This window comes from Sander lucioperca, chromosome 2 (assembly GCF_008315115.2).
Source record: "Sander lucioperca isolate FBNREF2018 chromosome 2, SLUC_FBN_1.2, whole genome shotgun sequence".
Lineage (NCBI taxonomy): Eukaryota > Metazoa > Chordata > Actinopteri > Perciformes > Percidae > Sander > Sander lucioperca.
In genome coordinates this window covers 47,825,022-47,836,271 of record NC_050174.1, presented here as the reverse complement: position 1 = coordinate 47,836,271, position 11,250 = coordinate 47,825,022, and the positions used below count along the sequence as shown (strand labels likewise).

The 11,250-nt window shown below is 38.1% G+C and overlaps 1 protein-coding gene across 2 annotated transcripts; it reads left to right on the top strand.

Annotated features, from left to right (window-relative positions):
- The first annotated feature begins 766 nt into the window (after positions 1 to 766).
- Positions 767 to 8,032, top strand: LOC118494624 (GTPase IMAP family member 8-like). 2 transcript variants are annotated; one of them, XM_035999047.1, is made up of 4 exons: positions 767 to 985; positions 2,790 to 2,875; positions 4,209 to 4,265; positions 5,452 to 8,032. In XM_035999047.1, the coding sequence occupies exons 2-4, from the start codon at positions 2,854 to 2,856 to the stop codon at positions 7,863 to 7,865; spliced, it is 2,493 nt and encodes an 830-aa protein (XP_035854940.1). In that variant the 5' UTR covers positions 767 to 985; positions 2,790 to 2,853; the 3' UTR covers positions 7,866 to 8,032. The 2 variants fall into 2 exon arrangements, with proteins under 2 accessions (XP_035854940.1, XP_035854939.1); XM_035999046.1 differs by having other exon boundaries at positions 4,206 to 4,265.
- Positions 8,033 to 11,250: the final 3,218 nt, after the last annotated feature.

Here is an 11,250-nt window from a genome sequence, read left to right as displayed (position 1 = left end):
CAATATACAAGGTAGTTAAACTTAGTTAAATTTAAGTTCATATTTCTTACATAATGAACCAGTAATGGAAATCCAACAACAACATGCATATAATATGACTGACAGGGGATATGGAGAATTTACTTTGAAGGCTGTAAGTATTTTTCTCATTATATTTACCTAATTTTACTCTAATCAAAAAACGTTTACTTTTAATTAAGTATTTGTGTGTATTACTACATGATCTGATACTTATTTCACTATTACCACTGAAAAGTTCCACAACAAAATGTTTTCTTGGCCAGTAAGGACATATTATCAATAATGCACTTACAAATACAATTGCATATGAACTACTTAAAAATGTTTTTTTTTTTGTTTTTGTTTTTTTTACAAAAAAAATGTCAATTTTATCTTTATTATCTACAAAAGTATGGCTGTTTCTTTGTGCTGTTAATAACAACTGCAGCCATCCCAAACGGCCTGTGTTTTCAGATAGATAGGCTATACTTAACATTACGGCAAACCAAAGGCTCCAAAAGAAACACTGATCCGACAACTGAGAGAAAAGCTTGATTATCAGCCTTACAAAGTTATTTTATTTTTAAGTGTCTCTGTTTTTTTGGCCACCATCTCTATCATCACAATCATCATCTTTCAGTTCATACTTATTTTCATTTATCCTTTTGAACACCTCTTGTTGATTGTTGTTCAATAAAGTTTTCAATTCAATTCCATTCAGTCCAGCAGGTGGAGCTCCAACACCAACTAGTGAAGCCGGCGGATTAACCTTAACTTCGCTGTAATGAAATAAAAATCAAGATACCATTTGGTTGACATAGACTCCGTTCATTTTTGTTTTTAAACGTGCATGTTTTGAGCTAATTTGGAGTATTTTGAAGTAATATGAGTAGTTGGAAAAAAAAAAAAGTAAAACTTTTTTAGTTAACTTTCTTTACTTTCACTTTTCATCAGAGTGGAGTAATGGCGCAGCAACACTACGCTGGTGAGTAAACTACCAAACTAAATACAAACAGATGAACAAAGCCCGTGTTGGTAATTAGAAAAAAAAGTGATATTATTATACCAATAGTCTACAAAGTAATTAATCTGGTTGTTGATGATTGTCAGGCAGCTTACTGTAGGGTGAAGGAAGGGTGGGTCTCTTACAGGACAGCTTGTAAAACAATGCGGTTACAAAATCATAATTAAATAAGAAAGCCTTGAATTAACATCCCTAACATTATACTGGTACACAGCAGGGTAGACTGACAGATGTTTCGGATCAATGTGGAAAAACTTTAACCGGAAATAAATGACGTGCAGACTGAATGTGCTTATTTTATTTAGAAAAAAAAATGTTTTAACCGTTTTTTAGAGTAACCGATATGTCTGAAGATTTGGTCCGTTTGTGATTTTAAAGATCTACAGCATTTCAATAAAGCTCTTTCTGTTTTACTGTAAAGTGACCTCCACCGCAGAGAAAACTAACGAGGGAGAAAGCCCTTACTGATGACGTCGACTGTAGGACAAACTACTGAGGCTTTATACTTCTCTGTAGCCTACTGTAACCTACTAAACATATTACTGCTGCTAGCCTAAGTGATACTATAAGACTGACACATCTAAACAAGTAATGTTAAAGAGATTGTTTGTAAGAATATAATACTGATTCCTATTACTTTGGAAACATCAGATCATTCGAGGACTGGGCCTATTCTCAGAGTTGATTTATTAATTGTCTAATCCTGAGATCATAGATTGTCTATATACTCTCTATACATGTACTCACACTCTTCTAATCTTTGTGAAGATCATCTGTGGTTGAAATGTTGTCAGTTATGTCTATTATAGAATTTAAAAAGTGTGCAGCGTGCATGTATCTGTTTGTTTTACTGATTATTGATTATTACTCCCCAAGCCCTGCAAAGATTTTAAAGCATGTATGAAGCGTGCAGCTCTTAAGATCTTTTTGAGGCTTAAAGAGACAGGTGCTGAAATGAGCATTTCAGACAGAGGGTGAATAGAGCTATATATATACTCGGATAGACAGTATGAAAGAATTAAAGTGTTTTTTGAACATTAAAGCATGTAAACATGTTCTACAAACGTAATAGAAACCCCAAATACAAGTATGAACCTAAACTGAGCATGATATGGTACCTATAACATGTCAGTATGTTGTTATCTTACCCTGTAGTGATTGGACTAAACGGCTGCAGAAGTTTGTGGAGTTTTCATTCTTGGTGTTTCAGCTTCTTGATGTTTGTGACAGTAACAGATGATTGTGTAACAGCTGCTTTAAAAATACAGAAATGATTGAAGGAAAGACATATTACAGACCTCATCAATCCTTACAGGATTCATCAGTTAATCTGTACTATCATCAAGGGACAACTGATTTGTTGTGTGGACACAAAGAGAAACATACAAATTGAAACATTAAAAATAAAGCACCAGAGAAATAATCTACCCATATAATTCAAATACATCTTCTCCTGTACGTCACAATGAAAGCAGCCCATTAGGTTTTCTCCCTGTATAAAAGAATATGGAGGAAATCAAGTGTAGATTTATATTGTAGCCTGATAACGTTCAAAGTCTGTCACACCTGGGGCTAGGATTGTGCAACAAAAACTGATATTGGACTATAAAGTTCAGACACCTAAAGGCCGCAGTCAATCTTTGGCATAGATAACCTAATAGCAACATAGATAACCCATGTCACTACCTGAAACAAGCACAAAAGTGTTAAAAGTGTCCTGGAGACAGGTTTCTTTTTTAACCATTTTGTTATTTTGTGTTTGAAGGGTTATAAAACCAACTGTTGGTCTCCAGCTGAGCTTCTTCTATTGTTTCCAGCATAGTGACAGTATGGCAGCTTCCGCAGCATTTGGTGAGTACAGTCAGATTTACAGCAGAAATATGCGTTGACCCTATTCATTTCTTCAGAGGTACTATATTTTATGTTAAATCCCTCATAGCAGGCGAAAGGTTCTGTCTCATATGTCAGTATTAGGACCAAATCTATACCACTAGATGGAGACACAGGATTAAATATTTGATGATAGGTCTTAATCCATTACTGCCACTGCCTTCAGGTTGTAGCCTACTTTACAATCTTAAATAAAGCAATCCAACATCCCAGTACAATATTGAATTAATAAAAGTAGGTATCAGTATTTTTTTCTTTTGGGTCAGTGCTCCATCTATTAGGAACACAAACTTGACAAACAGTATTTACAGTATCTATCTTTCTATCATGTTAATAGCTGTGAATTTGGAACTATCTGTCTATCTAACTAACAATATCTACAGTATCTAACAGTGTCTAGTATCTATCTCACAGTGTCTGTCATGTTAATAGCTGTGAATCTGGACCTCCAGAGCGTTCTGAACAGTTAGTAGTCTGAAAGTCTTTTTAACTTTAACCTTAGCTAATGTTAGCTTAGCAGCCAAATGGAGACTGAAAACTGTCAGCAGGATCATTTGGGTTCCATCAGATTACAGAACAGTGAGATGTGATGTAGCTAAAATGGACAATCTATTATTGTGATGACAAACTCCTTCTATTTACTGTCAAGATGAGTATTTTGGAAAATAATAATAAAGAGTATTGAATAAGTACATTCAACAAAACTGCAGCTGGTAGAGTTTTTTTTTGTTAATTCTACTACCCCTACTATCCTCCATCTTTCACAGTGTAGTCATGTTAGGAAGGGCTAGCATCACAACCTGTGGACAGCAGCAATGATAATAGCCACCAATAACTCTTTTAATGTACAGATATGTGAGAAATATATTTAAGGATACTTAAATACATTTTCTGGTGGAAAGTTAGACGATGATGTCAGTCCCCCTCATAATGTCCTACCCATAGAAATAAAATGTATGTATGTTTATTCTATTGCTATGGTCGTGCCTCTGTGGTGTTAATATTAACCATATGGTTTAACTTAAAAGTGCAAACAAATTCTACTAAATGCTAACAGCTAAGATAAATAATGCTGATCATTTGCTGTGGCACAAAGTCAAACTGTATCACATGCCTTTGATATGATAAACACAATACATGTTTAATACATTGAACATCATTTGAATATCAATAATAATATTGCAAGTGGCTGTCATTTTCCTACTGATTCAACATTAAAACATAAATCTGAAATGTTGAGTTGACTGAGGTTTAATTTTCTGAAATGTTATTTTTTTCTGTTTTCTTACAGAAGGAAACATCGCGAGATCTCTGAGCCACAGCAGCAGCTGTCCGATTCTTCCCCCTTCCAGTGAGTTCAACTGATCTGACTCGTTAAGTGTTATGTTAGTTATTCTTCAGTCTGTCTGGAGCTGTTGTCAGAGCAGCAAATACTTCAGCAGCTGTGCTACTAAACCCACAAACAAAACATATTTGCAGGTGAAGCCCATAAATGAAAATGTTTGTGTGGTTCAAAACACACAAACATTTAGTTTAACCAGTGGGACTAGAAAATATTTTGTTATTATTATTTATTTATTTTAAGATTATTTTTTTGGGCTTTTCCGCCTTTAATGGACAGGACAGCTAGGTGAGAAAGGGGGGAGAGAGGGGGAAGACATGCAGGAAATCGTCAGTCAGAGCCTGGTCCATAGTGACACTTAATTTCGTAGGAAAGACTTAACGGAAGAGGGAAGAGACCAAGTAGTAAGTAGGGAATTATCTACAATCCAGTTTTGGTCAAGTGAGTGTCAAAGTTTAGGCAGTTATTTAAAACGGACAATTTTGCTACATTTGGAGGATTAAATGAGATGATGTAAAGTTGAATATCATCTGTGTAGCAGTGGTAGGAGATACATTTGAAAGTGTCTTATTATCTGTCCAAGGGGATATATACACAAGGCAAACAAAATAGGACCAAGGACAGGATTTTGGGGAACAACACAAAATAAAGTTTCAGATGAAGAGGCATTATTGCCAACATCATCAGAGAGGTAGGAGGAGAACCACTGCAGGGCTGACCCAGAGATACACACCCACTGCCTACATCTGTTGATTAGGAAACTGTGGTTCACAGCGGCAAAAGCTGCACTGACACGCAACAGTACCAAACAGAAAACACTCTCCTGCATCACCATGAATCTAAAAATATAATTTGAGACTCTGAAAATAGCTGTTTCTTTTGAGTCCTCCTATGGAAGCCAGACTGATACCTGTGCAAAAGTATATGCTCGTTGAATACAGTTTTATGCTGCTTAGCAACTCCTTTCTATAACTTTGGCTATTGCTATACTAGGCAACTTGGAGATAGGCCTGTAATGTAAGGGTAGAGACTTCTCTTTGACAACACAGCTCAGAGGTGAGTCCAAGGTCTAGATGGCTGACAGCTTTTTTGCTGGTCCACCAGTTAGAGTTATGTTTCATCATAATCCTGTTAGATTGGTCTTGTATCAGGTTCAGTTCTAGTTCATCATTCTAATTCAGTGTTTTCTTTTCAGTGTCAGAGCTGAGGGTTGTTCTGCTGGGGAACAGCTGGTCTGAGAGGAGTTCAGTGGGGAACTTCATACTGGGAGAGACTAGGTTCAACACTGAGGAAGAACCAGACTGCTGTCTGAGAGAAAGAGGACAGTTAAAGGAGAAAATGATCGTTCTGATCAACACTCCAGATCTGCTGCATCCCAACATCTCTGAAAACAACCTAAAAAAACATGTAGAAAACTGTGTGAGACTCTCTGATCCTGACCCTCATGTGTTCCTGCTGGTTCTACAGCCTGAAGACTTCACTGAGAAACACAAAGTAAAGCTCTGCCGGGTCTTGAGACTCTTCGGTTATCAATCATTTGACCATTCATTGATACTGATATCAACACCCAGAGAGGATAGTGCAGCTTTCAAAGACAAAGATGAACCAGACCAGTCATTAAAAGACATGATCAAAATGTGTAGATACAGATACTTGAAGCAGAAGAACCTTGAACTTTCAGAGCTGTTAACACGTTTAAATCAAACTGCAACGGAATACAATGGAGAGCATATGAGCTGTGATGTATTTGAGGATGCAGGTTTGATCATGACACCAACATCTGGACACATCAGACCAGCTTTAAACCTGGTTCTGTGTGGGAGGAGAGGAGCAGGGAAGACTTCAGCAGCCAAGGCTATTTTAGGTCAGACAGAGCTTCATTCAGTCTCCAACTCATCAGAGTGTGTTAAACATCAGGGAGAGGTGTGTGGACGTTGGGTTTCCCTGGTGGAGCTGCCTGCCTTGTATGGAGAAGGTCAGGAGGCAGTGATGGCGAAATCATTCAGGTGTATCTCCCTCTGTGATCCTGAGGGCGTCCATGCCTTCATCCTGGTCCTCCCTGTGGGTCCCCTCACTGATGAAGACAAGGGAGAGTTAGAGACCATCCAGAACACTTTCAACTCTCCAGTCAATGACTTCACCATGATTCTGTTCACTGTGGAGTCAGATCCTAAAGCTCCAGCTGTTGTTAAGTTTCTAAAGAAAGACAATGGCATCCAGGAGCTCTGTCAGAGCTGTGGAGGAAGATATGTTGTTCTCAACATCAAGGACCAGCAGCAGATCCCAGAGTTCTTGGATGCTGTGGAAAAAACAAGAGTTGAAGGATCCAGATGCTTCACAAAGGACATATTCACCAAGGCTCAGATGGAGAAGGTTTCAAGACTTGAAGCTGAACTGCAGGATGTGAAACAAAAGACTGCCATAGGAGGTAATAATGAGAGTCAGAGCAGAGAGTGTCTCAGAATGGTGCTGATTGGGAAGACTGGCAGTGGGAAGAGTGCAACAGCAAACACCATTTTGGGCGAAAAGCACTTCAAACCCAGAATCACACCGAAGCCAGCGACCAAGTCTTGTAAGAAAGCAACGGGAGAGATTAATGGACGGCCAGCGGTTGTCGTGAACACCCCCGGCTTGTTCGACAAGACTTTGTCTGATGATGAAGTTCAGCAGGAGATTCAAAAATGCATACGCATGTTGTCTCCTGGACCTCATGTGTTCTTACTGGTGCTGCAGATCGGGAACTTCACACAAGAGGAAAAAGACTCTGTGGAACTGATCAAGAAATATTTTGGCAAGAAGTCTGAAGATTTCATCATTATTATATTTACCAGAGGAGACGATCTGGAGGATCAGTTATTTGAGAGTTATGTCGAAAACTGTGATGGCTTTGTCAAAAAACTCATCTTTGACTGTGGAGGGAGATACCAGGTCTTCAACAACAAAGATGACACAAACCGCACACAAGTCAGAGATCTGCTGACCAATATCGAGACCATGGTGAGGGAAAATGGCGGCTGCTACAACAATGAGATGTTTGACAACACAGAGGGATACATACAAGTGCAGAAGCTTTTGAAAGAGACGGAAGAAGAGATGAAGAGAAAGGATGAGGACCTCCGGAGAAAACACGAGGAAGACTTGAAAACACTGAAAAAGAAAATCAAAGAAGAGGAGAGGAAACTGAGAGAAAAACAGCTACAGGAAAAAGACGAATGCATCAACAAGGAGCGTGAGAAGAGAAAGAAAGAACGGGAGGAAGAGGAGAGGAGACGCAAAAAACAAGAAGAAACTATGCGACAGGAATGGAGAAGAAAATTGGAAGCTTCAGAGAAAACAGTTCAGTTAGAAAGAGAGCTAAAGGAAAGCGCTGAGAGGAAGCTGGAGCTGTTTAGAAAAGAGACGAAGAGAGATCGAGATGCCTGGGATAAGGAAAGAAAGGAGACCTGGGAACGAATACGTCAAGAGGATAAACAAAGCCTAGAGGAGGGGAAAACTAGCTTCAGGAAGCTCCAAGAAGAGTACCATCATAAGAGAAGAAAATGGACATTTTCTGTGGTTGTGCTGCTGTTGTTTCTGTTGTTTCTATTATGTTATATATTTCTGAGTTAGAAACACACAAACTGCAGACAGCCCTATGACAAAGGTGGCAGGTTTACATTTATTGACTACACTACAGATCAATGTCTCCATCTTCAGATTACACAAAGTTATTCAGGAAAAAAAATCGACACACAGGGAAAAGACATTAATACAGCCATATGACTCACAACAACAAAAAAAACAAAAAGTAGTCTGTTGAAGTGTGTAGAAATGGGAACTTCTGACTAAAAATCAAATGATATGGCTACTAATCCAGTTCTCTGGATGTTTTGTAGGTTTTCTCAAACCCCAGTTCACTATGTGACAGAACTCTGGACAACGTCTTCAGTTTTCCTTTTACACATGTAGCACCCAACAGGAGATTTTTCCTTTTAAGGCGCGTTCTTACTTACTGTAAATAATCTGTTTGATCTAGGCCAGGGATGGCGCCTGGGTAGATCTGTTCCTTACATTTTTTGACAATTTTGGCGTTGGCCCTTACCGACAGAACTTCCCGAATCTTGTTGTCTCTCCATTAAGACATTTACGTTGGCGTCTTCATGTAAATCACTCTTCTTCTTCACCCAAATGCTGGTGGCTGGTAGATTTGCTTCACTTACTAGCTTACTGGAAGCACTGACTATAATCAAAACTCAAAAAACACTCCCTCAAGCTACTGCAAACTGTCTTTTTTAGCTAGTTAGCTACCAAACTAGTCACAAGCCATCCAAATGTAAGGTGGATTTGTTTTAAATTACGAAACATAGCAAAACCGAATGGTCCAGTTTAAAGACAGGACTCTTAATATGCAGCTTTTGTTGGTCAATAAATCTTTTAAAATTGTCAGCTAACTGCCTTTTTTTTCTATGTCTGCATACTACATATGCATAAATAAGAGTTTTAAAGTTATTTGATGGAGCTAGGCTAACAGTTTCCCCTTGCTTCCAGTCTTTGTGCTAAGCTAGCTATCATATCGCTAAAATAAATCTGTATGAACAGACTGTAATTAGACTTGAAAGCTGTGCAAATAAGATAATTTACTAAAATGTCAGATAAGTCCTCCTAAGTGAGTTGTTAGACGTTTGGCTAATCCACTGTGTATTATTTATGAAGTCTGTTATATTGGAACTCATCTTTGATTGTTCCTTTTAAACACATTAATTTACAAATTCCTATATTTATAGATATTGTCACCTTCAATAGTAATACTTGTTTAAAGCTGGAACATGCTTCTCTTGGCTGCAATGTTAGTGAAAATCACTGGGATTGTTTGGAGACATTGTTGCTGGAATTAACCCATGTCCTTACCTGTTTTGTACAGCACAATATATAATATATACGTATATATTTATAATATAATGTATCGATTTAAAAAAATGCATTATATATTATATAATGCTTTTTTCACTTTAATGAAGGATCCAAGCAGCATATGACTATCACTTTTGGTTGTGTTACATTGTTCCCAATGGAAAATGAGGCTGTACAGAGTTCACTAAATAGATGCGTGTGTTATTCAGTGCTGGAGAAAGTATTCAGATCCTTTACTTCAGTAAAAGTACTAATACCACACTGTACAAATACTATGTTAACTAAAAGCCCTTCATTGAAAATGTTCTTCTGTTCTTCAGTAAGAGTATGTAAGTATAATCATGAAATCGAGTTAAAGTATTACAAATATAAAATGTCCCCTGTGAATGTTGTGTGTTCTTAACGTACTGTGAATGGTTTCATGTCCTGCTACTTTACTGGTGTTGGTCTCCCCCTATGAGACTGTTGTGAGCTCATGCTTCCTCTAAGTTTCACCAAAAAGTTGTGTCACTGTTCTATAATGAGCTCTTATGTTTGACACCTTCACAGTTATGATACAATGCACTTTGTATAATTATTTTCTAGGTGAAATGTGTAAATAATTGAATATAAATATTGTTACGTCCTTAGCTAGGGGTATCAGGACATAAACATAAAACCAGATGGAATTGGTATTAGAAAGGAAATTTATTCCAGAATCAGGTAAATGACAAACAGTGCTCAAACAAAAAGGACAAGTGGGCCGATGGGTGCTGCGGAAAACAAAAACAGAATATAACAAAAGGAGATCTTCAAAAGGGAAGACTATTTCTAAATCAAAACAAAAGATTAAACAAAACACCTCTCTAACTTAAATACTTGGTTAAACACAAAACAATACTCACAGCACCCCTGATCCTAGTGTGACTAAAACAACACAAATTGACTAAATGAAGGAAGGATATCAGTTTTTAGATCTTACTCCTGGGCCCACGTCCTCACACTCTCAAACAGTTTCTCTACAAAGTCTGGTCTGGCAGCTGCCCTCAGTTGCAAACAATTAGGCTCTTTAAGCTGGAGGCAGAGTTGATTGACTCCTCTCAATTGGCCAGTCAGGTGGTGGCCTGCCGCACCAATCAGCAGCTCCCTTCTCCAGGCACTGGGCGGGGCTTTCCTGGTCCATCCAATCAGCAGCACGGGATGGCACAGCCTGTTTTGCATCTCATATCATTCTCCATTATACTACACACATGAGGGTGTTGCCGGCAGCCTTAACAATATTGACCAACTATTCACATCAAAATCAATCTACGTGTTCAAATAGTACTTGTTATTGTGAAAAAGGAAATGTGCAACACATCCATATTTTAAGTGAATAAGAGACATTGCGAGTAGTGGAAGTAGGCAGTTGTTATCCTGTGAAAATGACAGAATTGAATGTTGTTTTACCTTATTTGAGTTTTTTTCCTTACACTCAGCTCCAGTCGGATTGTCTAGAATGTGGACAGTCGGGTTTGATGTCAGGATTGTGATATGCATTAGTGAAGGCAGCAGGTTATCACTGATGTCCTGGGCCCACATTGTGCAGCTTTAAATGAGAATAGGTGAGTTTCACTCAGACAAATGCAAACCAGATGGTGGTGATGAAGAAAAGGAGGAAGGCCTGAACAGACCAGTTAGCTGCAGACATTCACTTGAAACTGTCTGTTTTTAAACTTGTTGGCCCTTTAATTGCTACAAAATGTGTAAAGAGCAACTAGATGTTTCTATGGATCTGTCTTAAATATGTTTCAGGTGTGAATTAGAGTGCATTAATACATAAAGTTATTTGAAGTTTTGACATTTCAGGTCAATACTACATTTATTGCAGGTTTAGCAAGAACAACTTGTACAACTTTTTAAATAATTAGTGTGATGTGCATCATGGCTGCCAATTTACAACTGATCCATTGGCAGGCCTGAGTAGTTTGGCACAACAACTCCTGCAGTCCATTAGTTGTTGTAAAGCTGCCTCACTGTCTTTATGCAGGTGTCTGTCCAGATGATCATACTGTATGACCTCACACATACAAAGATTACATGAAATGATGTTTCTGCTACCATTATCCTTAATGGAAGAACTGGT

Bases quoted from the DNA above. Each gene is read 5' to 3' on its own strand.
- LOC118494624 (XM_035999046.1), top strand. From the start codon at position 2,854: ATGGCAGCTTCCGCAGCATTTG. The intron at 2,876-4,205 runs GTGAGTACAGTC...GTTTTCTTACAG, and splicing joins GGCAGCTTCCGCAGCATTTG to AAGGAAACATCGCGAGATCT. The intron at 4,266-5,451 runs GTGAGTTCAACT...TTTTCTTTTCAG, and splicing joins TCCGATTCTTCCCCCTTCCA to TGTCAGAGCTGAGGGTTGTT.